Source organism: Colias philodice, chromosome 13 (assembly GCF_061535455.1).
Source record: "Colias philodice isolate Cphi_HAF_F1 chromosome 13, ilColPhil1 Martin Lab GWU primary, whole genome shotgun sequence".
NCBI classification, from domain to species: Eukaryota; Metazoa; Arthropoda; class Insecta; order Lepidoptera; family Pieridae; genus Colias; species Colias philodice.
The window spans coordinates 6618200-6645836 of record NC_143098.1 but is presented as its reverse complement, the minus strand read 5'-3'; the positions used below and the strand labels follow the sequence as shown (position 1 = coordinate 6645836).

The window sequence follows — 27637 nt, the reverse complement described above, 5'->3', positions numbered from 1 at the left end:
TGCAAGAATTTACCTGAGCAGCGAAATTTTTTGTAGACCATGCTTCTCTATAACTGCATCCATATTATCAGCATTCAGTTCATATCCCCAGTATGCCTGTGAAAAAAACGCATTTTACTTATAGTGATTATATTATATTCTTCAATGAGCATCTTTGTCTGTTTATATACTTGTGCGACTACCATTACATAATATTTTTTATGAAAATTTAAGGCCAAATGTTGGTGTATTACACGTAGATTGGTTAGATGTGGTAGCTTTCATCTTCAGAAGGGTATTTCAATTAAAATCTTCCATATAAGGTTCTAACTTAATGTGATCTGATAAAAGCGTCTCGAATGCCATGACGATACTTCGTTTCACCTAGCAGTCATATCCGCACTCAAGTGTAGAATAACGTTCACATACCTTCAGCTCCTGTTTAATTTGCGCGAACAGTGTCTTGGGCGTCAAGTTCTGCCAATCCGGTGAGGGGGAGGCGGGCGAGGGGGGAGACGCGTGTCGAGCGCGTCTGGCGCGGCGCCCCCGGGGTCTGGTGGAGCGGGCCGCGGCGGGGGCTTCTATAGCAGACGCTACGGGGGAACTGCATGCGCCCAGCAGACAGTTCAGGAAGTGGGAGACGGCCGCGCCCGTGCACATCGCCTCACAGCCCTGGACAAGAAACGTGTATTTTAATTAATTTGGTCTAGAAACTGATTTTTTTTATATTGACTTTTTTCATTCCAATAAGATATTTGATCGAACAAAAACAGTGACCTACTTAAAAATATGTATGGTTACTGTATAGCATATGATTTTTTAACTTTACAAAAAAGTAACTCAGGTAAGAAGTTATTTGATAGTGTCTATTCTCTGTGCATATTTTGACTGATTTTTTCCGATATTTGTATCAAACACTTGACATACCTAACCTTGAACATGAACACAAACATTAGTGAACAAAACCGCTTTTCTAACAATTTAGATTATAAAAACAAACATTATATTACCTGCAAGTAAGTCGTATAAACGTGTTTCGCAGACCGCAGTATAAGTTCAGCAACTGCAATAGCGTGCAAGTAGCTGAGCGAAGCGTGCGGCCTCAATGCGACGGCCACGCGTCCGAGGTAACGCACGTTGATACCGCGTGCGTGTAGTGCTTCAGTCAGGCCCGCGCCGTCCATGGGAGCGGACGTGTGCTCGAGACATTCGCGTACCTGTGGAGATAATGAGTAATTAGCTAAAAACTTATTCAAAAATGACAAAATAAAGGTCCTCAGGGATTTTTCCTTTTAATAACAAGACAAATTTACTTAGAATACGTACAATAACAAGGTACTTATATAAACTATTTTTTAATCTTTTTAGGAACAATTAAGACTTCATAGAATTGTCAATTATACATAAATTATAATTTTATTTAAAAAATCCAAACTCACGAAAGCAGGAATCTGTGTGGTAAGCAAGAAAGCAGCAGCCTCCTTGACCAGGTGGCGCTGTTTAGCAAGCTGTTCCGGTGAGGCAGCATGTTTGATGCCCGGCGAGTACACGTCGGGGTTAAAGCGGACATCGAACTCGGACTCCTTGAGAGAGGCCACTGCTCGAGCCGCTGCAGCCACCACTGCTCGTGAACGTTCGCCAGCTAGTTAAAAAATAAATAAAGGTTACTACATTTAAGAGCGTATACGCATTATGCGGGTAACCGCATTGCGGGTAGCCGTCCGGCTGACCGCAAGCACGACGCAGGCATGACGACAGTATCCATAAATGATCGTATTAGTGTTTTTAAGGGAAAATGTATAATAGATAAATTACATATAGTGACTTAGAAATCTTAAAAACATTAAGATTAATGAGATTATCTATATATACATATAATAAAATCGTAGGAAAGTCAAAACTGTACATTGAATATTTTTTTAAAAGAATACATAATCCATGATCTATAATCGATATAGAAGCCAAAAATATAGTTTTTAGAATTTTTGTCTGTTTGTCTGTTTGTCTGTTTGTCTGTTTGTCTGTATGTTTGTCCGAGCTAATCTCGAAAAGTACTGCATAGATTGACTTCAAATTTTGCATGAATATTACTAACAGGTCGTGTGAGGTTTTTTTAAACATATTATCATGCTATCACCTCCGGGGGAGGAGCTGTGAACCTTTACTTTTCTTACGTATTCCGTGAACTACGACAGCGTACAATCTAAAGACTCATGTTTAAATGTTGTTTTTGAGTAAGCCATGCTATTATCTAGCTTTACACTATAAAAACTACGTCATTTACGTAATTTGGGCAGAGAAACTGTTTAATGAATCTTAGTACTATAAAGACAAATTTGATTCAGCGCCATCTATGAGATTTCGTAAAAATCAAATCAATTTACATGTTAACACTACTGAACACAATGTTAAAAATTAATAATTTAAATATAATTATGTTATTTATTTATTTAACTCTTTAACCCATAATAAATCTTCCCTTCCCTATAAGGTGCGCTTATATAATTCGTGTGAATATACTACATTTTTAAAAGTGAGGGTAGATGTATATTATTTTAAGTCAAACTAGACACCATTACAGTTAATCTAATATTGATTGTGTTCATTGGTTACATTTTTAAAAATCTTCGTGTTTTAATAATTCGATCACGAGGCGGGACTCTAATACAAAAAGGTTAGTTCGTTGATAATTATTATTCCTTCATCATTTACATGTTGTTAGTAAAAATATACTTTGACTGTTAATACTTTTGTTCAGTATTTATCTGTATGATTATTGCTTGGTAATTAATATATTTTCATGTCGTATACCTAATTATAAACATAAGTGTGATGTGAAACTAGCTGGATTTATTTTTACACACTCATAGTCTTATATTTTGTGTTAATGTTAAAATAGTATTAATAGTGTAAATCATAATATTTTTTCAAAGTTAAAAATATTTCCTTTTTTCTGATGGTGTTGCCATCGAATTAAACCGCGCTGTCGTTTCGTTCACAAAAAGTCATGTTATTAGGACCGAATATGTAGCCGCCTCAACTTACGGAAACGAGAGTAACCTGCGTTGTCTGTTAGTTATTATATAGTCGAATTTAACGTTACATGGAAATTGGAATCTAAATATATGTATACCTACTTATATTAAATCTGTAGAGGTCAATTCTGCACATGAAATATATTTCCTAAATAACTATCACGAGGTGATTAGAGATCGACATCGACGTCAAAAATGTTTGTCCGTCTGTCTGTCTGTATAACCGTTATAGAAACAAAAACTACTCGACGGATTTAAACGAAACTTGGTACAATTATTTTTCATATTCGTGAGCAGAGCAGCAACTCCATTTTTAAGCTTTCGTCGCGTGTGCGTTCTTAATGCGTGTATCTTAATGGTTAAAGCTACACAGAAATCAAGTATGAAAGAAATGTTCTCCATATTATATAAAAAATATCTCCCGACATCATAAATGTCTATCTTTTATGGTTGAGCTTAGCTTTCTGATTATATTTGTCTACTAGCTGTCCCCGCGACTTCGTTCGCGTGGAATAGTGACTATGGGACCTATGACCATGGGCTCAGGGTGGGGCAACAATAAAAAATCATTTTTATTTTCATGCTCCCACTCCCGCGCCCACTCGCACTCCCACGCCATATGCCACGTTCAGTCCCAATCCCACGCCCACGCCCACTCCCCTTCACAATTAGTACCTACCAGATCAAAGCCAGGGTAAGCGCCCCACCCAGCCCCACCGTGGCTACGCCCATGCTGAATTACTATTTAACATACAATTATTGAGTAAATACGTACAACCATACTGTACTGTTGTACTACCATAAATAATTAAAAGAATTGTTATTAAAATTTCTTACTAAACTGAGCTAAAAAACTTACGTACCAAATTATTAAAGAAAATCAAGAAATGAAATGCCTAACCTATACCAAATAGTTACTACATATTGTAATTAAAAATTATGATTAGTATATAATATCGAAAATCAAAAAAGAAATGCCTAACTAATAGGCATGACGAAAGATTTTGAAATCCTCTTCCATAATGTGTGTATACGTTTACTATACAAGAAAAACCCTATATTTCGGTAATATACTTAAATTTAACGAAGATTAAAGCCATTTTTCAAAAAATATTTAATATCTGTGCCAAAACAGTTCGCAGGTGTCATGGCGTAGGCGTGACGTCAAACTTTGGTAAATACGTAATTATTTGTACGCATTGCGAAGAAAATTAAAAAAGTCTTTATTTAATATGTGTTATAGAAACGAATTACAAAGTTTATAAGTGGTGTGCAGTATTGCAGTGTGAATCCACATAAAAATAATGCTCAAAAATGTGTTAGTAATTATTTCAAGCGAAAAAATATTCTTTTAAATTATGTCATATTATTTTTTAGGAACCAGGGGGGGGGGAGAGGAGCAAATTCTATTTCCTTCCTTTCTTAAACGGATGTTTTTAATAATCTATGGTGTAGCCAGTAGCCACTGATCAGCTTAATCGATACTCAGTTTTTATCAAATCCAGAAACAAATCCAAATTAGATCTTTCCTGTCTCACGCACGTAACTAAAGGCTGAAGAGAGAGAGAGCACGTAACTAAACCGTTTAGACGAAGAAAAGTGTATAGAAAAAGGAATAAATAATTTCATAAACTTCCCGAAGATCTTTAAAAATAAATTATAACTTTCATTTTTTTCATTCCCACTTTTACCCCTATGTAGATATAATAAGTGGATGAACCAATTTTGATACACTTTATCTAAGAACCAGCGTCGGAAAATATTCTGCCTAACAAAAAAAACCGCATCTAATTCGGTTTACCTGTTAGCCAGCTACGGTGCCATAGACAGACACACACACACACACAGAAATACATAGCGGTCAAACACATAACACCAGTCTTTTTGCGTCGGGGGTTAAAAATATAATACGACATAATTTAAAGGACATTTTATGTGGAAAATTTACCTATACACCAGGGTAGATAATTTTTGAAACAAAAAAAAATCGCAGTAGGATGAAACCCATTAGAAAAGGATATGATAAAAATGTAAGGAAAAATAAATTACGGTCAATCGGAGTTCGGGAAGTGGGAGGGGGGGAGCTTTTAAGAGAAAAAAATGGTTTCTCTCGATTTCTCGATAATAATAACACCTGCTAATTTTTTTCTACATATTTTAATTGTACAGACATCACTTTTCCACAATTTTATTATATGTATTGATGATGATGATTGAGATTATAACACTCTTAGTCCGTTTTAATTTTTATTCACCCGCATCAGTGCCACCTAAAAAATCTTTATATATCGAAATTCGAGCAAAGTTAAGAAAATGAGAAATAAGAGTTCTCAAGGATCGTTAGAGATAAGAGGCTTACTATTGACCGAAAACAACATGTGTTATGCCGAACCTGAAACCGCTTCACAACGAGAATTGCGGCTCACAGCTGACCGCGAACGGCATGTACTATCCTGTGAGACCGAAACCTTCACTGAGGGTATATATAACGTCTCACAGCTGATCGCAAATGGCATATTGTACTATCCCGTGAGACCGAAACCCTCACTGAGAGGGAATTACGTCTCACAGCTGATCACGATCGTCATATTTTATCTCGAGAATTCTGAAACTTTTACTCAATATGAAGACCGTTTGACAAATAATAGGGTGCACCATAATATTATTCGATCTCTCGAAGATGAACATGAGCATAAGCAATGACTAGAGTAGGGACGCGAATATTACCATTATTTGAGACAAGAACGATTAATAAGTTTGTTTAATGAAAGATTAAGAATTGAAACTATTGGTCTCTTTAAACGGACGAATAGCGAGAGGCCCGTCTTATTGCAGAAAGATTTCGACATAGTCTTAATGACTTAGAGGTAAACATAGAAGATCAATCTACAAATTCGGTGGTGTGGTCCGACAAAATAATATAAAAGTGGGTTTGCTTATAACCTCACAATTGATTACAGATCATCTTCTGTATAGGCGATATTAACGTAGTATGTTCTTTTTGTAATGCTTTAAAGTGGAGTAAGGAGTCGGCTTTCGTTTGAAGATAAGCCGGAACCTTTGAAATCACTACTTTTAAGTTTTAGAGGAACATGTGCAATCTAAACAGTTCTTAGACAATATTAGCTCTTATAGTATTGCGTTTTAAATGATCCTTTGGTGCTCAACAATTATTAGATGCTCCTTTCATTCTTACTTTTAAGATACAAGGTCAAGTTTATCATTTGATAGGATCCCTTTTGCCTGAAGGCCAACCTAAGTTTCTTTAAATATATTTTGTATTCGACTACGACGAATAATCGAATACAAGAAATCAATATTTCTCGAATTTAAAACTGAACTCATTTCACAATTTTAGAACATGTTAATTCATCAGGTTAATCCGTATATATGCGTTTTAAATCGACATTAGAAGCTTTTCCTCAAGATGGTGATATTAATATAAAATTGGTATAAATGCTGATAGACGGAAGTCTATCAGCACTCAGGAATTCCCTGAGCGTGTTGCGCCCAGGCCGCAGTATTACAATTTTTCCTACAGTAGGGCGACGAATGTATTTTCGCATAGCAACGGAGAGGAACTCGTGGGGGGTAAAGTGACGCGGGCCACGTACCACAAACATGTTTAGTTTGTGGTACCGAGCGCGAAAGAAAGTCATCGTGTTTTTAGTAAAGTTACTATGTAAACTAACGTAATTTATTACTTAGGTACATATTCTATAATGGTGCGCTCAAACTGTTAATCTACATTTAATTTAGATTATTATTTTAATTACTAAGAAATGTAGAATTTAAATCACATTCATTCATGTTTTCCTCAGATATTCGATGTCTATGATTTTCGATGATTTTAAGATTTTCTTATCAGAGAATTCAATTTTAATGTAGTTAAATTTTATAAGAGACAATTAAGAACATTCAAAAATAAAGTGTCACGTATTTTTTTTAAACGACGAATGACGAAAAACGACCGAATCGCGGACAAAGTCGCGGGCAACAGCTAGTCAATAAAATAAAACATTGAAATACTGCAGTTGGCCATTTTGACTAAAACACGCGTGACGTCACGCTTAAGTAAACAACTCACGTCAGATGTTTTTTGTTGTTATGAATATGTTGAGAATACGCATTTTTATTTATTTTCTATTGTTTCACGTATGATTTATCGACTCAGAACAGAAATATAATTGCGAATTCACGAATACATGGTTCGGAGTTCTCCGCGCCAACTTTATACAATCATTTCTTATTATTTTCTCGCTTAAAATAATTACTAACACATTTTTGAGCATTATTTTTATGTGGATTCACACTGCAATACTGCACACCACTTATAAACTTTGAAATTCGTTTCTATAACACATATTAAATAAATATTTTTTTAATTTTCTTCGCAATGCGTACAAATAATTACGTATTTACCAAAATGTGACGTCACGCCTACGCCATGACACCTGCGAGCTGTTTTGGCACAGTTAATAAATATTTTTTGGAAAATGGCTTTTATCTTCGTTAAATTTAAGTATATTACCGAAATATAGTGTTTTTCTTGTATAGTAAACGTATACGCACATTATGGAAGAGGATTTCAAAATCTTTCGTCATGCCTAATCATAATATTCATTTCTATGCGCACTGTGCGGTCTGCGGTAGCCGCATCGCAGTGCGCATAGAAATGAATATTACGTACATAATTGTGCTTGCGGTCAGCCGGACGGCTACCCGCAATGCGGCTACCCGCATAGTGCGTATACGCTCTAAGAAACATTTACTTTTACACAAATAGAAACATTTACATTGTACATGTGTCCCATAACTTATTTATTTTTAATATTGATGACAGCAATGTACATTAGTATTTCAAAAGTAAATATTTACTGAATTATTTGAACAAAAAATAAAGAAGACTTACATACTTTGTATGAAATTCAAAATTAGACTTAAACTTTGGAATACTAATGAAAAAAACTGAAACTTACTATCGTTTTCCTGTTTCTCTCCACTGCAAATAGAATCTGTAATACTTTCAACTATTTTCTTTGCAACATCTGTATCGATTTCGGAAAGGTTCTCATTAAGAAGCAAATCTTCGCTATCTTTCACCGCATCTTTTTTAACTTCCTTTTCAACTTTCTCAACCTTCTCAATCTTTTCAACCTTTTCTGTCTTTGGAACCTTTTCTGCCTTTTCAACCTTTTCTACCTTTTCAACCTTTTCTGTCTTTTCAATCTTTTCTTCTTTCTTTGCCTTCTTATCCTTAGCATCCTTTCCTTTTTTATCTTTAGTTTCCTTCTCCTGACTCTTAGTGTCTCTCTTTTCTTTTACAGTCTCAGCTACAGCCTCTTTCTTCTCAGATTCTTTATTTGCCTCAATGGATTTTTGTTCTGTGGCCTTGCTACGTTTTGCACTTAACTGTTGTAAGTGGAACGCTGCATAGCGAATGAACATGAAATAACGAGCCCTGTTATGTAAAATAAAATATATTATCCGTATTTTTCACAAATACTTTAAAATAAAAATATAACGAAAACTTTATGTATACAAAATATGTACATTAAAATCCATATATTCATACTTACTCAACAAAACTATCCACCAATTCCTGTCTAAGGCAACATAATTTGTGCTTATGAATAATTGGGAATCCCATCGATTTTATATCCTCTCTCAAATCATCGTCTTGCACTACAAAAGAAATAAACCCATTATGAAAACAACTCATTGCCAGTGGCATTAAAAATAATATAATTTTGTATAAGTTCATAAGAGATTACAAGAATTAATGACATAAGCTTACACTGCAAGAAGTTAACATCTGGTGGGAAGGTGCGCAATAAATCGAGGATGTAATGGCGGCCATCATTGCCGATGATACCCTTGCATTCTACACTAGAGCACAGTTCTACTGTTTCACCGTTCGCGCTGATCACTGAGTGCGGCATTATCTTTAGTTGCTGGCCTGCTTTGCTGAGCTGTAACAAATTTGTAATGTTTTATTATGTGTGTAAATAAGGTTTTTTTTACGGGGCAAACAGTGAGTTTTTATTTCGTATAAAATTATAACTGCTACTTAATCCAGAAATAATGATCGATAGAAATTTTGTACTTTGGTACTCGTGTTTCAATAGTGTAATAATAATTAATTATAATATTCTGTCCTAAAAAACAAAGTGAACCAAAGTGTATTAACAAGCGGATCAAAGTTCATTCCCAACTTCCCAAATAAAGCAAAATAAAATATCCCCAATTAAAATTCGTCAGATATTTAAATTTTTAACCAACTCACCAGCTCCATATACTTGGGATGGGACAGCACCGTGGTCCCAAAGTCAATACTGCCGTACACAACACTCTGCTCTTGCTCCTTCTCCAATATCCCCGGTATGATGGACTGTGCGGTCACTCGGTATCCCCTGTAGTCCACCACTACTGTGCCGAGTGTGTGCAATCCTGCGGTGTCCACTGCACTGTATACGCGCACGCCTTGTAAGTCGTTGCGCTGTGCGTGGACAATTAGTTAGTTGGGATGATTTTTTTTTTAAGTGTAAATTGAAACATTTTTTCATTCAACTAGACTTCTTATAGAACCGCTTTTGAATGGTCAATCTACATAATAAGATATACCACTGATTCGGAACGCTTTGAATAATAAGGAAGATCCGATATAAAACTCTAAAGTTGCTCTTTTGAAATCATATCAATTTTACAAAATTCATTTTAAAATAATAATGATGTCAAAGTCCCGTGAAATTTGAAAAGGTTAGAGAAATGTGTTAGTTTTTTCAAAAGGATTTTTTAAACGCTCATGATTTTTTTTAGAAAAAGTAAACATATTTTGATAAAAGTATTATTTTCAGTAACTTACCGGTGCAACAAAAGCGGCAGCATCCCCACCAAGATCCTTATAATGGTCGCGCACATCGAAACCGAGCGAGAAGAATATATTATTCCATATGAACATCTGCATCTTTGGCTCTTCGCCCGGGTTGATAGCCATCACGTTGCCGTCTACAACCGCCATCGCTCCACGAGTAGCGGCAGCCACGAAGTCGCTGTGTACCTGTATAAAATTACATGTAAACGTTGAATAAAAGCGAAATTATAATTTTTTGAAGTTTACAAGTCGAGATGTAAACAAAGTTAATTAAATACGTAATACATAAGTATTACGTATTTAATTAACGTATTTAATCGGGATCCATTTTAAAGGGTCTGAGAAGCCATGAATGCCTGAATGTTGAATTAAACAATTTTATATTTTGTTTTTGCATAATTTTAATGAGGTAATTCGATGCCTCCTAAGTATAATGAGTCAACTGACATTTTAGTTATTTTACAGGAGAGTGATTTGAAGGCAAATCGTTTATATTTTATTGAAATAAAATTAATTCGAAATAAAGTAAATGTTTTTTTAATGTAAATTGTAAGATCTTCCTTTGGTATAAAATGATTTTGCTGATTTTTGTTTTTAAATGACATTTTATGTAGATGGCTGGGTATACGCCGGCGGGACTCAACAGTGAAATGGTTTAACTACCAGTTATATTCATGTACGTTGTCCATCAAAATCTATCGTTTACACCAAAATAACATGAAATAATGATTGTTATTTTATTAATATAATTTTACTTTTGTTTATTTTGAGTTTTTCTACCTCAGTAAATAATAAAATGATGAAATTATATCACTTGACTCATTATACTGGGAAAGTAATTAGGAATGTTAACATTTGAAACCTCTACGTATACTGGATCAATGTAATTTACCGAGGTTGCTTTATTCGTATTTTTTTTTGTAATACCTTTCGATGTGTGGGATTAATAAAAGCTAGGCTAGCTAGCTAGAAGAACAAGAATAATAAACCAAAAACAACTAATTTTGAAGAATCACGATGTATTTTTCGTCATAATTATGTTTATAGGAACATATTTTTAACGTAATAGTTTTACTAAACGCTACAAAGTAAACAAATCACTATTTATAAAATATCATTAATCGGTAATTTGCGTTTAACAATAGTGAAAATTATGGAAATTAATAACGTCACGGTCTATTTCTAATGCTCAAAAAATAGTAATAAGGGTTAACAAATTAAAAATCAGTCAAAATTCCTGTCGATAGATCCAATAGAATTAGTTGATATCAATTAATTAATAAAAAAAAAATGAAATTCCTATTTTTCGCCTTACTTAAATCAACATTTAACAAATTATCAATGTTCCATCATCGAAGAGAAAGAAATTAATAACGTAACAGTCTAGGCATTTCTAATGCTCAAAAAATATAAGGTTTAACAAATTATATATAAGTCAGAATCGCTGTCGTTAGCTGCATTAGAGTTCGTTGAAATCAAATTATTAAAAAATAAATGATACTATGTATTTAGGAATAACTAGTGTCTTACAAAGACCCATCTGTCCATCCAGTCTTTGTGCTTATTTTAGTCAATAGAAATGGTTTTCTGATAAGCTAAAGAAATATTATCTACGTCAATATCTCTTCGATTTCGTGTAGCTTTTGGTATCTTTACACATTCTATCCACTTGTAATAGACTACAAGCCCGCATATGAAAAAAATATGGGTCAAATGAACCACCACGGGACATATCTAGTACGAAAGAAGAGCAAAAAATAATAAGATTCATCACTATGCCGTCACTTGTAAGCTGTCCAACTGAGTGCAGATGAGAATTCAAAAGTACAGGTAGACTCGGTAAATTTTGGTCATATATTTTTGTACGGCATTCTTAACCATCGATAGATCCATTAAAAATAATAAGAAACCGCTCAGTGCCGTACAAAAATGTGGGTCCACCAAGTCGGAATTTTTATTTAATTTCCGAGAGTTACCGGGGGTAAATTTGGTCATTTGACCATGTACGGCATCTGTGTCATACGATTGCTATACTGCTTTTAATCCATTATTCCGCAACGCCGTACAAAAATCATGGGGACAAGGGGAAAAAATCGAGAGTTGTAATCCCCTCTCTTTCCCCACTCCAGGGGGTCATTTGACACAACACGAAATAAATTTATTTTTAAAGTGTTTTAGGCATAGATAATATTTTTTCATGTGCCGTACATTTTCGTTGGTTCAAAGGGGAAAAATCTGAAAAAGAAAAAATCCATATAACGAAATGTTTGCTTTATATTTTTCTAATAAAATATAAATATACATTAATATTAAGAAGCTCGAGGTGGTTAATTATCACCTTGGAAAGTCGGAGTCAAGTGGAATGGACTCCGTTAAATTGATGAACTAATAAAAAAGCTATGAACGAAAAGATGTGAATTATATTCAATCAGCCCATGAATACAGGTTAAGTCACAAGCAAATGCTAGTAATATATACATATTCAAAATGTACAAGTAAAGCGCTTTCAAATGATACCAAACACGGCATATTTATCTTAACTTTATTTTTTACTCTGTATGTTTTGTCCGCTAGAGGGCGCCACATTAGATTTTGTGAAACCCCATATAGCCTTTAGCTAGCTGGTCACTGATTATCCAGTGAACAATTCAGACGCTTCTAATGATATGTCATTTGTCGAATTCTGATAAGTAGTTTAGAAGTTACGAGGGAATAGATGAACATACATACATGACCTGTCAAAACCATAACCCTCCTTTTGCTTTGCCGTAGTTGGGTAAAAATATGTTAATGCCGTACTGTATCAAATGGCCATAAAGCACCCTTAAAATTGTAGCTTTCGTCGCTTTCATCAGCCTAAAAGATGTGGTCTGCACAAAAATGTACGGCATCGTTTTTTCCTAATTTATCTATGTTAATACTATTTAAAACAACGAATAAAGTGTAGAAAACTATTATATTTCATTAATCTACGATGTTTAAACTTTAACAAAATTTCTGGGTTTGCATTTCTCTATAACTTTTTTTAGAACGGTTTCTTTTGAACGGCAATACTATACAACAATTGAATTTTACAATATCATGTTAAAAAAAAAGTTCCCGTACAGGGTCAAATGACCTTACAGCTCTTTATATCAAGAATTCGATGAAATTAAGATGATTATTGGTATACATTTAAAAGAACAATTATTTTTTGACGGCATTGCTTTTAATAGTACTTTTGAGTGCTAGATAATGTTTTGGAACCGAAGCCGTACTTAGTCAAATGACCCCCTGGAGTGGGGAAAGAGAGGGGATTACAACTCTCGATTTTTTCCCCTTGTCCCCATGATTTTTGTACGGCGTTGCGGAATAATGGATTAAAAGCAGTATAGCAATCGTATGACACAGATGCCGTACATGGTCAAATGACCAAATTTACCCCCGGTAACTCTCGGAAATTAAATAAAAATTCCGACTTGGTGGACCCACATTTTTGTACGGCACTGAGCGGTTTCTTATTATTTTTAATGGATCTATCGATGGTTAAGAATGCCGTACAAAAATATATGACCAAAATTTACCGAGTCTACCTGTACTTTTGAATTCTCATCTGCACTCAGTTGGACAGCTTACAAGTGACGGCATAGTGATGAATCTTATTATTTTTTGCTCTTCTTTCGTACTAGATATGTCCCGTGGTGGTTCATTTGACCCATATTTTTTTCATATGCGGGCTTGTAGTCTATAAGTACCATCTTGGAATCTCGTTTTACAAAACAGCCCATGGATATTCCGCTTTAACTAGTACTTCCGTAACTTTATTCCAAGGCATTTTTGATCCATCATTGGTAGTTGTCCAGATGTTTATATGCTATAACTTTGATTTAAAGTCTTTAATTAAATTGAATTAAAAGACACTTTAGTAACTTTGTATGGCATCGGATTTGGCGAAACTAAAAGCTCTAGCTGTCTTTCAATGAAAGCGTGCATACTATCGCCTTTATTTGGACCTACTACTAGAAAGCTATGACTAATATCTATAACAAACTTCGAACTAGCTAACATATACATTAAAAATACAATTCTGTTTCTATTTTGGCCTCAACAGTTGTCTGACCTGAACCGGTAATCTTTGACACCATTACTAACCGTGTCTTCTATAAACACAGCTGGAAATTTCACTAGCGCCTCTTTTTGCTGTCTGTTGATGCCATAAAAAACAATAACCCGGGAGATCCAGAAGTCCAAGATATTGTGAAATTATCATAATATCATTAATAATTCATGTCATCAATCATGATATCCTTTTTTTGAGGGTAGGTGTGTGCCTAGACTAACGTATTTTTCTGTGCTCTCAAAAATAATTGTATATTTAATATTAAAAGTGTTTAATAAGTGTAAATTTATGGCTGAGTGAGATCTGTACCTACCAGCAACATATTTCCTTTAGTTATTCTATAAAACTATTCACAACATTCAAATATTAATCAACCACTAAGTCACAATGGATTCAATCAAGCAATCACTGACAGAGATGACTGAATTATTCACCTCAAAGATGGCAGAGTTTGAAAAAAACCTACATGGAACTGCTCCAACTACACCTAATTCAAATGTTGTGTCTTCTGAATTTTATGAGTTCCGTTCTTTTGTGATGACCTCGCTGAAGACCTTGCATGCACAAGTTGAGTTACTTTTTAAAATATCAGACCAGCAGGAAACTCGTTCACGCCGCAAAATGCTACTTGTACATGGAGTTACCGAGGAGAGCAAAGAAGACACCACTGCATTGGTCGCTAAAGTACTTGCCGACCGACTCCAAAAACCTGATATAGTGCCAGAATGCTTTAGTCGATGTCATCGCTTAGGTCGTGTCAATACTGATAAGCCCCGGCCTATTGTGGTAAAATTTAAAAGTATGCCTATGAGGGATCATGTATGGTTCTCAAAAACCTGCTTCAAGAACACTGGCATTACTATATCAGAGTATCTCACAAAGGCCAGGCATGACATTTTTATGGCTGCACGGAAGAAGTTCGGTATTCCAAGATGTTGGACTCTTGAGGGGAGTATCATCATCCGGACCACTGACGGTGTTCGCCATCGAGTCATTTCATCCGAAGAACTAGACCAAATCGCTTGTGATAGCACGGAGGGTTCTGTTGCTGCATTGAGTAACGCTAAGGACAACAAGGGTACAGTCGCCTCTCGACCCAAGCGTCTTAAAAAGTGATTTTTTATTTGATTTCTGTGGACTCTGTAAGGTTATACCACCCATATGTACCATTTTTCCTTTTAACTCATTCTTTTTATTTTAGCTCATGACCTGTTTATCTCATTCATTTCAATATTTATTCTTAATCTGTGGTATTATACCTGATTATAAACTTTTTTTACCCTCTTTCACGTAAAAGTTCATAATTATTTTGATCACTTTTGACTTTCCTTTATTTCAATGTAATGTCAAATGTCAATTCAATGTTTTGATTGTGAAATGTCATTATGTCAGAGATACATAGTTTTAGTGGTTGTCATTTCTGTCAATGTTGCCACATAAGAATTTGTGAATTGTGTCGTTCCGTTCTATGTTCTTATTTATTTTTAAGTGTGCTTTACAACATTCCTTCTAGTGCTGCTGGCGGGTATAGGAAAATTACTTGTCATACATATTTAAATAATATTTTATTTTTATACACATATTTATTTTCTCTAGTATCTTTTAAATATTTTATTTATTTATTTTGTAAAATTATAATATAATATACAACTATAGCTTTATTTAGTGACAGCGATTGCAGTGATTCCTTTTATAGTCTTAACAGTACCAGTAACAGTTTGAATGATAGTTTCCTGAGCACTGATTATATTCCTATTGATAAAGCGCTTGCTTCGGTATTCTCCAATCTATCTAAAAATTTCAATGCTATCCATTTAAATGCCCAAAGTATTCCGGCTCATTTCAATGATTTACTTGCATCATTTACCAATACTCCTATCCACGCTCTTCTTATATCTGAAACATGGCTCAAACCCTGTCTTTCTTCCACTACCTATTCTCTTCCTGGCTTCAACTTAATACGTAACGACCGCATTGGCCGAGGTGGGGGTGGTGTAGCTATTTACCTACGTGATAATATACCTTTCTCCATCATAAGCACATCTCCCCAGCCACCGCCGGATGATGCGGCCGAGTACATCCTTCTAGAAATAATCCTATCCAATTCAAAATTCCTGTTAGGCGTATTCTATGTTCCTTCTCTCCTTATAAATTATTTCCCTACTTTTGAAAAAACTTTAGAAAAGCTACGTCCACTCTACGACCACGTGGTAATTATGGGCGATTTCAATACATGCCTTTTGAAAAATGACTCACGTAGTAGAAAACTTTCCTCTATTGTATCCTCCTGTGACTTAAATTTACTTCCTCTTAATCCTACCCATTTTGCTCCTGGCTGTAATCCTTCTCTCCTTGACTTAATCATTGTTTCTTCCACTGACCATGTTTCAAAACACGGACAATGCTCCGCTGATGCCTTCTCCTATCACGATCTTATCTTCCTTTCATATCTTCTACGTCCTCCTAAGAAGAAGCACAAGGTTATGCTGCAGCGAAATTTTCGTGGGATGGATGTCGAGCGTCTGCTTGAAGATGCTAGGAAAATAGATTGGTCTCCTGTTTTCTCGTTTGATACAGTTGACTCTAAAGTTCAAGCATTTAATTCACTTGTAATAAGGTTATTTGACACGCATGCACCCATCAAGTCGATCAAAATTAAACATGCTCCTGCTCCCTGGCTTACCGATGAACTAAAATCTATAGTTCACAGGAAAAACCTAGCCAAAGCCAGGTTCAAAATTAACAACTCGGACGTCAATAGGGAGAAGTATAAAACCCTCCGCAATCGCTGCAATATGATGTGTAGAGATGCACAACGACGCCACATTCATAAATCTGTTGAGAACGGCAACACAGCAAATACTTGGAAATTTCTTAAATCTCTTGGGGTCGGTAAGTCATCTAATGATACTGTTCCGCTTAGTACTAATATTAACTTACTTAATAAACATTTCACTTCTTCCGTTGCTCCTTTAGATAGTAATACCAAACTTAATACTATTAACTTTCTTTCCTCTTTACCGACTCCCAATATTCCACCGTTCAATTTCGCACCTTTCACTGACAGTGATATTAAGAAGAACATATTATCCATTGCTTCGAATGCGATGGGCTGTGACAGTATTGGCCGAGCTATGATTTTACCTATCCTTGACATAGTCACTCCTATCATTTCACATATCCTTAATTTCTCTATATCATCCGCTAGATTCCCTCAAGTATGGAAGGATTCTCATATTATCCCTCTCCCTAAAAAGAACAATCCTTCCTGCTTTTCCGACTATCGCCCGATATCCATTCTCCCCTTCCTTTCTAAAATTCTCGAGAAATTGGTGCAGCAGCAGCTGTGCTCTTTTCTAACGAGAAACTCCCTCCTCGATCCTCTCCAATCTGGCTTCAGAGCTGGACATAGCACGGTCACTGCTCTTGTCAAGGTCACAGATGATATTCGCCTTGCAATGGATAATAAACAGCTAACAATTCTCACTCTTCTAGATTTCTCTAATGCTTTCAACACTGTTGATTTTGACATCTTGTTAGCTGTGCTTGGTTCTCTTAATATATCTCCTGCAGTGTTGGATTGGTTTCGTAGCTACTTGCAGGGACGTCGGCAGTGTATCCGTGTTGATAATACGTATTCTTCTTGGTGTGATGTTACTGCTGGCGTTCCTCAAGGCGGCGTGTTGTCACCTCTCCTTTTCAGTATATTCATAAATTCCATAACTTCTAATATATCTTCTCTCTACCATCTATATGCAGACGATCTTCAGATTTACAGGCACTCTAATATTGAGAGTCTAGAACAAGAAATAAGATGCATGAATGAAGACCTTAGTAGCATTGTAAGCTGGACTCATAAATATGGACTGAAAATAAATCCTAGCAAAACCCAAGCAATAATAATCGGCAGCCCGTATTTCATCGCAAGGGTGTCTGTTGCTGATTTACCTAAGATTTTGATTGAGGGGGTTCAAGTACCTTACAGTCCTACTGTCAAGAATCTTGGTATTACTCTCGACCAAACCCTGTCCTGGACAGAGCATATTAAACTTGTTAGTCGTAAGATTTTTGGTGTTGCTGCAATGCTAAGGCGTTTGCGCAATTTTTTGCCCATATCCACGAAAATTTTGCTTGCACAATCTTTGCTTCTTCCTATCCTCGACTATGCTGATGCAAGCTACTTAGACCTTACTGAGGAGCAATTAAACAAATTAGAACGCCTTCAAAATTTTGCGATAAGATTTATTTTTGGTCTTCGCAAGTTCGACCATATCTCAGACTTCCGCTCACAACTCAGATGGCTTCCTATCCGCCTTCGCCGGAATACGCATCTCCTGTCCCTCCTATACTCAATCCTTTTCGATCCCAGAACTCCTTCCTATTTAAAAAAGAGATTTGTATTTATGGGCTCATCTCATGAGTGTAATTTGCGCTCCTCTAACAATCTTACGCTTTGTATGCCTGCTCACATTTCCAAATTTTATGATTCATCTTTTACCGTGCAAGCCGTAAGATTGTGGAACTCCCTACCAACCGCAATAAAGCAAGCGCAAACTCTGAATAGTTTTAAAGCTGTAATTAAAAAATATTATCTGTCCTCTTAGTCATTCTTTATTTGTTCTGTTTTACCTTTTTCTCTACTTGAAATTTTATATATCCTCTTCTGCACGTTTTTCTCTTATGTTATATAATCTTTCTTTTGTTATATAATTATGTAATTATATTAGATATGTATATATATTATAATTTTATACCTTTACCTATATCTATTATATTTATGTGTATTCACTTCTTGTAATGCACTATCTACCTTTTCAATCTTTTCATTTTCCTATATCCCAAGGTTGCCTGGAAGAAATCGCTTCAAAGCGATAAGGCCGCCAATTTGTACGGTGAAGATTCCTTCTGTATGAAATTGTATTTAATATCTGTGCATTGTACAATAAAGTGTTTTATTATTATTATTATTATCCTAGATTCCTGTGTAAATTTAAAAATTTTCGCGCCCTGTTTGACTGTATTCTGTTAATAATATTAATTTAACATGTTAAACAACTATTATTACCTAAAATTGCGTGCATACTTGCCGCCATTTATCGTTTACTGAGCCGTAATAAACTTGTATATTGATACAAGTTTATTGTGCCCCTCCTCACGCCCCGCGTACACTGGTACAATGTTATTTAGATCAGTTAACAATGTACGATTTTAACTGTTGTTAAAATTGATTTAGTATACGTGAATTTATCTCGGTAATTATTGTTCTTTTTTAATTTTACTTAACACTAACGTTAAGATCACGATTTATTATGTTCCTTTATGTAAAAATATGAAAATACCTAAATTTGTTAGTTGACTCATTATACTTAGGAGGCATCGAATTGATATTGCATAATTGATTGTCATTCAATAACGGCTATGTATTGCAGATTGCTTACTTCAATTGAATCAACATACATAATTAAAAAATAATACTTATGAGAATGTGGAAATCAATACAAAACAATTCTTAGCATTTCTATAACCACTGTCATTCAAAGTAAGAAAAATGATCTTGAACGACAATGTTTATAAGAATGCTAAGAATTTAATCTGATGAGCTTGCTAAGACCATAAAAATCACTACATAGTATAAAACAAAGTCGCTTTCCCTGTCCCTATGTCCCTATGTCCCTTTGTACGCTTCAATCTTTGAAACTACGCAACGGATTTTGATGCGGTTTTTTTTAATAGATAGAGTGATTCAAGAGGAAGGTTTATATGTATAATTACATCCATTAAATAGTGGAGAAGTACTGTTATTTTTGGGGTTTCTAATGTGATGTCGTAAAAAATTACATTTTTTCCGCTAACATTGCAAACGCAGGCTGAACCCTACGAGTTTTATCAAAATAATGTACTAAGTATTATACACATTGAAAAGGTCTACAGAAAAGTCCGCGATGGTATATGTCTATCTCTTATGGATAACCCACAATAACTTTTTTTTGTCATTTACTTTTCACGACAAATAATGGCTAATTTTCGATGCGATTTTAACAAATATAGCATTAATCCTTAACCAATTAAATACCTTGAATACATTGTTCATTTAATATAGATCTATATGGCCCTTTACACCGTATGATTTAAGTGAATATTTTCGAAGATATTACAGATTTAAAAATTGCGGGACGTAGAGTTTGCGGCGGTACCGGCCGGCCGCCCGGCTATATACATATTTTATACCCGTGCAACGTTCACAGTTTTTCTGTAGTGTATTTAGTATCAGCATTGCACCCGTGCGAAGCCGGGGCGGGTCGCTAGTAGTTTATAATTTATACATTCTGTAGCTAATATAGACGTAACATTGCCTATATGTCATACTGTATTCAATTGAGATGTTTTTTAGACATGGAAATTTATAAAGCACATATTAATAAATAATTATAATAATTCAAGCAAATTAAAATAGTCATATCAATTATAAGCGAAGATTTTTTGTCGTGACAACGTCTTATAATTCGATAGAACCGGCTGCACGCACGAAAAAACATGACTCATGCGGCGTTACCTCGCTCTGAGGCGTTCCATGTAAGGCTTGAAGTGCAAGCGAGAGCGCGGAACGAGCGATAAAGAAGCACGGACGTTGTCACGTTCAACTTTCGTCAGTAAACCGACTTTACAGACAACCAATTTTTTTAGATATTTAATAGATGTTTCGTTTTATCATTTTTATCATTCAGTTTATCATTTTACTAATAGTAATAATTTACCTTGAAAATGGCTCGTTCCCGCAACAATCTCTCAGGCAGAGTGGCGCGAGGCAGTTCCCTTGTGGTTTGCAACTCTTCGTTCCAATCTCTCGTCTGACCTGGGATGTGCTCCTCGTAACCCAGTTTGGAAGAGAACGCTACACACAAACGTACACAACTTAACCCAAATCATTTAGTCACTTGTATCCACTAAACTTTAGTGGATACAATTACGTCACTTAGCAAATTTCATGGCCAAACAAATCAATTTTAAGGAGACTTGCAGATTATAGATATAAAGGTATAGAGAGAAATTTGTCAATGATCGAAAGTATGGCCTTGCAACGAGGCCTTTTACGAGCGAGTTAATTGCGCATTTCATGCACATCAATTTGCATAATGACCGGAAGGACAGTGTTAAAATAATGAAGGTACAGACTTATGACCAAAATAAGTGTATAAGTAGATCGATTTACGCTTTCAAAAGGTTATATTAGTTGATAGATTTTCAAGTCAATAGAATTTTATTAAAATGAGTATAATATTTAGTGTTGTCTTACTGTCTTCAGCCCGTATAGCGTCAACTGTATGATCGAGCATGGGCGACGCCCATTGGTAGACTTGATAGGGCGTGGCCACTCTCTCGAAGGGGTGTTTTTGCATGCGTCGCTTTTGTACTAGCGCAAAGTTGCGTTTGAACGCCGGGGATACGATACTAAGCAGCTCTATTAGCGAGTGGCACAATAGAGACGGTGTAGATGGTCTGGGGTTGAACACTTCTTCGGTGGATCTGTGTAGAAAATTCATTATTAGGAAGACAACAAAATATTTCTAGAGCTAATAATAATTGAGGGTTATTACCCGAATACAAATTAATAAAAGTTTGAAGGTTAAACAGTTTAAAAAAGTAAAGAGACATTAACATATTACAGATGTTTTTAGAAGTAAGGATGTTTTCTATAAATGTTCTAAGTTCTTCGTCCTTAGGGGTTTTTTATAAATTTTTCCTAAAACTCACTGATTGAGGTAGAAACCGCGAGGACAAGCAGTGATGTGGAACTGCCGGTCTTCTAATGTAATCACGTGCAAGTACAGCAGGTCTCCGCACATTTTGCGTGGTCCCGGCGGCGGATTCCAGCCAGATGTTGTTAGCACCTATAAATACGAATCATATAAAAGTTAAAATCAACCAATATTTGATAATTTTTATATGGAAAATTCTTTAAAATTTCCAGATTCAACACTTGATTATAATTTAGAATCGAATACACGTCACAATTAATTTAGTTACTAATACTGTTATCACAAAGTGCAATTATTATCTTGGACACATACGACGCTATTCTGTATACGGTAGCTAACTTAAATTAATAAATGATGTAATTTAACCAGAATTTTAAAAAAGCAAGAGAGAAAAAATCTACGCAAAAATCGCCATAAATATTTTTTTTAAATATAAGTTGAGAATAAACAGACCTTTAAACATTGTGGGGCTTTATTTTCCTTTGTTAAGCCCGGGTGTAACGGAAGCAGGGGCCGTTCAGTGCTTCCAGGCATAATATAGTCTGGGGGAGTGCAGTCCACACTCTCGGGTCTAGATTTCTTTTTTTCTGCAAAATAACGTGTTGGTTCTATTAATGCTAAATGTTTTTGTGTGAATATATTACCTGATATCATTTTCATGCATGTTATTATAATACGAGTATAATATTATTATGGTCTGCATGATGAAAAAAGACGTATAAAAGTAATATAATTATTCTCTAAATTACTAAATAGGATATTTTCGTGTTTAGATTAATATTTAAATAAATAATATTTAATATTCAGCTTTTTTCTTACTTTACTGCTATTAATTTTTTGTGTTAAGAGTACAGTAAAAACATCGGACATTTTCATGTTAAGAAAAGCCTAAAAATTAAAATGGTATCTTATCTGCATCTAACTCTTTTTTATCACTGCGTCAGATAATGATGAAACGAATTGCATACGCTCTAGAATGCGCAAAACAATTTGTTTAAGGCCATATTATCATCGTCCATACGTTTCATATACTTTAAAATCATTAGTGTTTACGGCAATGTATTAAAATTGCAAGTAAAAATATATTTTACTGACATTCAAACGAATGTATTAACATACTTCCTAGATAACTGACGTCATAATAGGTTGAAACCGTTTAAAGTATTAAGTATTAGTCAACATTATGCAAACAATAGATGATTTGCGAAAAAAAGATAATTATAGTGTTCATGAGTTCATAAAGAAACGGAATTTATATTCAAACAACAACATGTTATTCGTATGTTTAAATTGTAACATAAATAACCTGTAACACCTTACCTAAAATATCACCCTGTGTAATAACATTTAAAAACGCTAAAGAGCTGCATTCCTGACCGGCATAGGCATCCACATAATCTATTGATTTCAGCAGATCCCGCACGTGGCGGACGTGAATACGCGCCTCACGCATTGTGTACGGCTCTTCAACAACCTGTATACATTATATTATATTAACTTTCGCTAATAACACGATCATTTTAGAATTTAGAACATCTATATGTTCTTATAATAAATATAATAAAAATATTGCCAATAAGTAGAACAAAAATTGTGTAACGAAGTCGAAAAAATAAAACATTCTTCTCCATTTATAAGGCTGGTTTAAGACATATATAGTGAAATAAATACTTAATAATAGGTTCCGTTAGGTTCAACTTAACAAAACTAAATTCATTAAATTTTAGAATTAATATTTTCTTATTATTTAATAATTATTCAAGTTCTTCGGATCAACAAGTAAGAATTATATTTAGATTGGCTAAAATACTTGCCTTAATAATCGATCCATCTTTTAAACCCTCAATATTTTTTAGCTCAGCAAAGTTATCCAATGTTACACCATCTAATTGTAGAGAGAAACACGTTCTGTGACATGTATCTTCCCGATCCATTAAAACTTGGTGAATTTCTTGTACTAATTCCATACTAGACACCTAGAAATTTAACTTAATATTAAAAAAATCCTTGACGTGCATTAAACAATTTAGTAATATCGTTATTTTGTATTAAGCACAAACATACCTGAATATCGAGGGGCTCAGCGCCTGGACTTACAATTTTCACAGTAAAACCCATATCCTGTATGAATACAACTTCGGCGTCTCTTTTCTTATCATCACCATCTTCACTCGGTGATGACTCTCTGTCTTTGTCGCCGTTAACAATTTTATTGGTATCACCGTTAGCCTTTTCTGAGCAGTTATTGGCATTTGTATCATTACTTTCATCCTCTTTATCATCATTACGTTTTTCAGGAGATTTAGACTTTTCGGATTGACTTTTCTTTTCAGCTCCCTTTTTACTTTCTTTTCTTTTATTAAGACTTACATCCGAAACGTTTGGTGTTACATCAGTTGACGAAATTGTACTTCTTTCGTCTGAGTTATTTGATTTGGTATCTTCCAAATCACTGTTAATACCATTAGAAACTAGTTTAGCATTATTACTATTACTAATATCACAATCAGGACTTTTTTGTGGGTTACCATTAACAATGTGTACGCTATTTATTTCAGTGCCGTTAGTAATTATTGGTTCTTTGGTGCTTAATTTATCTTTCTTACAATGATTATCATTAGATATAGATTTTTCGCCATTCATATTTATTGTCGCATCACCAGAATTTCCTTCTAAAGATTTCTCACTTTTGCTAACCTTCTGGCATTCTGTGTAAAGGAAAAACAAAATATACTGTTATGTTTAAAAATATATTTTATTATAGATTTAAGAATTAAAGCATAAAACGAACCCGCAGCAGTCGGGAATTGCATGGGAGCATTGTTGATGGTTGGCGATAGAGCTTTTTTAGCGGCGGCTGCATATGATACACGTGGTATGGACGAGACACCGCCGCCACCTTCGTCATCCGCTCGGCCATTCGGTGTACTTGAGTTCCCATTGCTGCATATAACTGGCTTCGTCCCGCTATCCTTATTCATCTTTGCCGAATGCTTCTCCGCTTTTTCTAATGAAAAAAAAAATACTTACATTAATATTGGTATTCTATAATTTCTTATAGAATCTAAATTATAAATTTAGCTACTATACCTACCTAATGAAATGTAGCTAGTTAAAAACTATTAAATAATATCCTATATGACATTCAAGTTTATGTACGGTCGCTTAAATATACATAATAAAATTACAACTACGCATTGTAATAATACGCAGACCTCATGCATATGAATATTAATGGTTGCAATACGTATTACGCATGGGTAATGCACATTGCTCTAGGGGCATCGAGATTCAAACACGCATGTCTCGTCCCGTGACTACTGAACACGTGGGGCCTTAGACAAAGTAACAATTACAAAACGATAACGAAGTTAGAAATCGCAAAAATGTATGGGATTGACATTAGATAGACCACGTGATCTAACGCGGCGTATGTCAATCCCATACATTTTTGCGATTTCTAACTTCGTTATCGTTTTGTAGTTGTTACTTTGTCTACAGGCCGTGGTCTGCGTTGGCGCAGCGCCAACTATCTCCAGCGGGGAGTCAATAATAGATGGCAACGAGATGCCGCCAACAATAGACGCCATCGTCTCTACTTTAACGCAAAACGATTTGTTCTCGATTTTCTAACGCTCTATACAAATTTTGAGTTAGTTTATTTACGTACTTTACATATGATATTTTAGCAGAAATTAGTGTGGAGGATTCTATAAATTCGTCAGTGTATTATCTTCAACGAAATAAAATTATGACCCATAAAATAGTCATTACAAATCTTAGCAAAAGTAGGTATGTGTGATAACAATAAATAATTTGAATATGAACAATACACTAAAATATGAATAGACATTATCATAATAATGAAGTCCGACAATAAAACTCAATTTTGGAAGACTTCGTAAGTGACGCACGATAAAGTACAAGCGGGCCTGAGGAAAGATATGAAATGAAAATATGTTGATTTTATCTTTGTTGCCTTTAACAAACAAGATAACGGCGTAAGACGCCTGCGCCCCGAGATATTAAATCAAAATTTCTGATAAGCGCTTGACACAATTTTTTGTAGCGTGTGAACGTTATCGTACAATGAACGTATAGTATAGGAAATAGTTGTATGCTTTATAACCATGACACGAGAAATACTACTATAGATACTAATCATTTACTGCAAAGTGGCAGAATGATGTAGGCTGCAGGACACTTGTCCCTCGATATCAACGTTTCTATATTATATGCGTTAGGACTGCAATATCTTACGTAGAAACAACAGCTAGATTTTTGACACTCTCACGAAAACATGTGTACTTATATGTTCGTATTTGTAAGTTCGTATTGTACACGTTGACGTCAACAGATAATATGGAATATGGATAATTTAAAATTCAGATCAACTGTGTATTTTGTTGGCGAAAAACAGACGACGAAACCCATCAATGAATTATGTAAAAGATTTGAGTATTGTCGCGTTGCTACGATCTCTGCATGTTTAACCTCTTTCTTATGGATAACTGAATGATTTTTTCCCTTGACCTTTTCTAGAGATTCTCCGAAGAATTGCATCTAACATTTTTAGTAATTTTGCATATGGTATACGGTTTTTTAAGAAAATAAACTACCTAATTCATTTCACCTTCTAAAATTTTGACACTAATATTCGACGTTTTATTATTTATGTGTCAATTACACCACAAACAAGATTTTTATAATTTAGGAGCTCTATGAAGAGCACATGAAGAGTGTTTATTCTACACATTTTAATTTGTATAACTAACTTAAAGTACCTAGCGTATGTACATTGTACGTGGTATGTATATAAGATAACATACATGGATACCGTATAGTGTCTACCCATTACAATATGTTCGTAGCAGATAAATAACGTTCATTGATACGATTGTAAACAAATTCTTTAACATCGATTGTCGAGATGGAAATCATTTTAAAGGTCATTACTGCAATAAATTGTTGTATTGCAACGAGCATGGCAACTAGACTAAATCATGTTACGTAAGCACTAACAACTATTCCGCCGGTTGGCCACGCGCCGGCGATCGCTCTTCTTTATAGACACGAAGATCTCACACTTGACGTTTACGGCATATGATCACCAATAAACGCAAACAATTTAAAATTTTATTTAGTCAGAAAAACTCTACGCTATATCCTTTCTTCCGTTGACACTCCATTACGATAAGCCGTTTAACAAAATATGAAGTAAAAAAATATTGACTCTATTTTCTGTCCTAAATATCGTTTTAAAATATGAGATTTTTTTCTGTTCTCTTATTAAAATATTTTTTGTTACATACGACATACGTATAACGGAATTAACCTAATCGCAATGTTTAAGCGTTTTATAAACAGGATAATTCTAATGTTGACGATGCCAAATGTATTATCTCGATAAAGCTGTTAAGGTTTAGTTTTAAAATATATTTAAAATTTACACAACAAGTTCACTGGATGCATGTTTAATGTTTATGTCCAATTAGAACATCACGACATCGGCACCGTAAAGTCTCGTAACTGTACAATGTTCAAATACATATGTTGAAATATGTTGTACCCAGACATAATATTTGAGGGACACTACATTCGTTTCTCTTTTTACCATTATTTTTCCCTACAAATTATTCACGTAGAAGTCAATTATAGCATTTCAAATACTTGTTATTATTAGAATGCAAAGTATAGCAGGTATATGACCACTGACATTGCTTCTTATCACCCAAGCAAAAATCACATCACACTCAGCCTTATCAGTTCGATATTATGTTAGCTTATCAATCAAGAACCTGTCAAGGGGTTCTGTGAAATTATTTTTTTGTTTTCATTTTTTAACGTAGGTAACTTAATATATGAATAAATATTAAATACTGAATAACGTCAA

General features: G+C 34.7%; 2 protein-coding genes across 2 annotated transcripts in view; one reads left to right on the top strand and one right to left on the bottom strand.

Moving 5' to 3' along the window:
* Window positions 1-27637, bottom strand: part of clu (clustered mitochondria protein homolog) — a 41509-nt gene that overhangs the window by 5829 nt on the left and 8043 nt on the right. The window contains exons 2-18 of the mRNA XM_089702442.1: window positions 24536-24751; window positions 23809-24452; window positions 23559-23720; window positions 23065-23218; window positions 22198-22331; window positions 21740-21876; window positions 21282-21511; window positions 20743-20879; window positions 9880-10074; window positions 9301-9513; window positions 8812-8986; window positions 8594-8699; window positions 7994-8475; window positions 1419-1621; window positions 990-1196; window positions 409-651; window positions 14-96 (exon numbers count right to left, since the gene is read on the bottom strand). Of these exons, the coding sequence (XP_089558568.1) occupies window positions 14-96; window positions 409-651; window positions 990-1196; window positions 1419-1621; window positions 7994-8475; window positions 8594-8699; window positions 8812-8986; window positions 9301-9513; window positions 9880-10074; window positions 20743-20879; window positions 21282-21511; window positions 21740-21876; window positions 22198-22331; window positions 23065-23218; window positions 23559-23720; window positions 23809-24452; window positions 24536-24751 (3721 nt within the window). The remainder of the gene's footprint in view (window positions 1-13; window positions 97-408; window positions 652-989; window positions 1197-1418; window positions 1622-7993; window positions 8476-8593; window positions 8700-8811; window positions 8987-9300; window positions 9514-9879; window positions 10075-20742; window positions 20880-21281; window positions 21512-21739; window positions 21877-22197; window positions 22332-23064; window positions 23219-23558; window positions 23721-23808; window positions 24453-24535; window positions 24752-27637) is intronic.
* Window positions 14200-15192, top strand: LOC149483415 (uncharacterized). Its single transcript, XM_089702957.1, has one exon. The coding sequence runs from the start codon at window positions 14375-14377 to the stop codon at window positions 15101-15103; it is 729 nt and encodes a 242-aa protein (XP_089559083.1). The 5' UTR covers window positions 14200-14374; the 3' UTR covers window positions 15104-15192.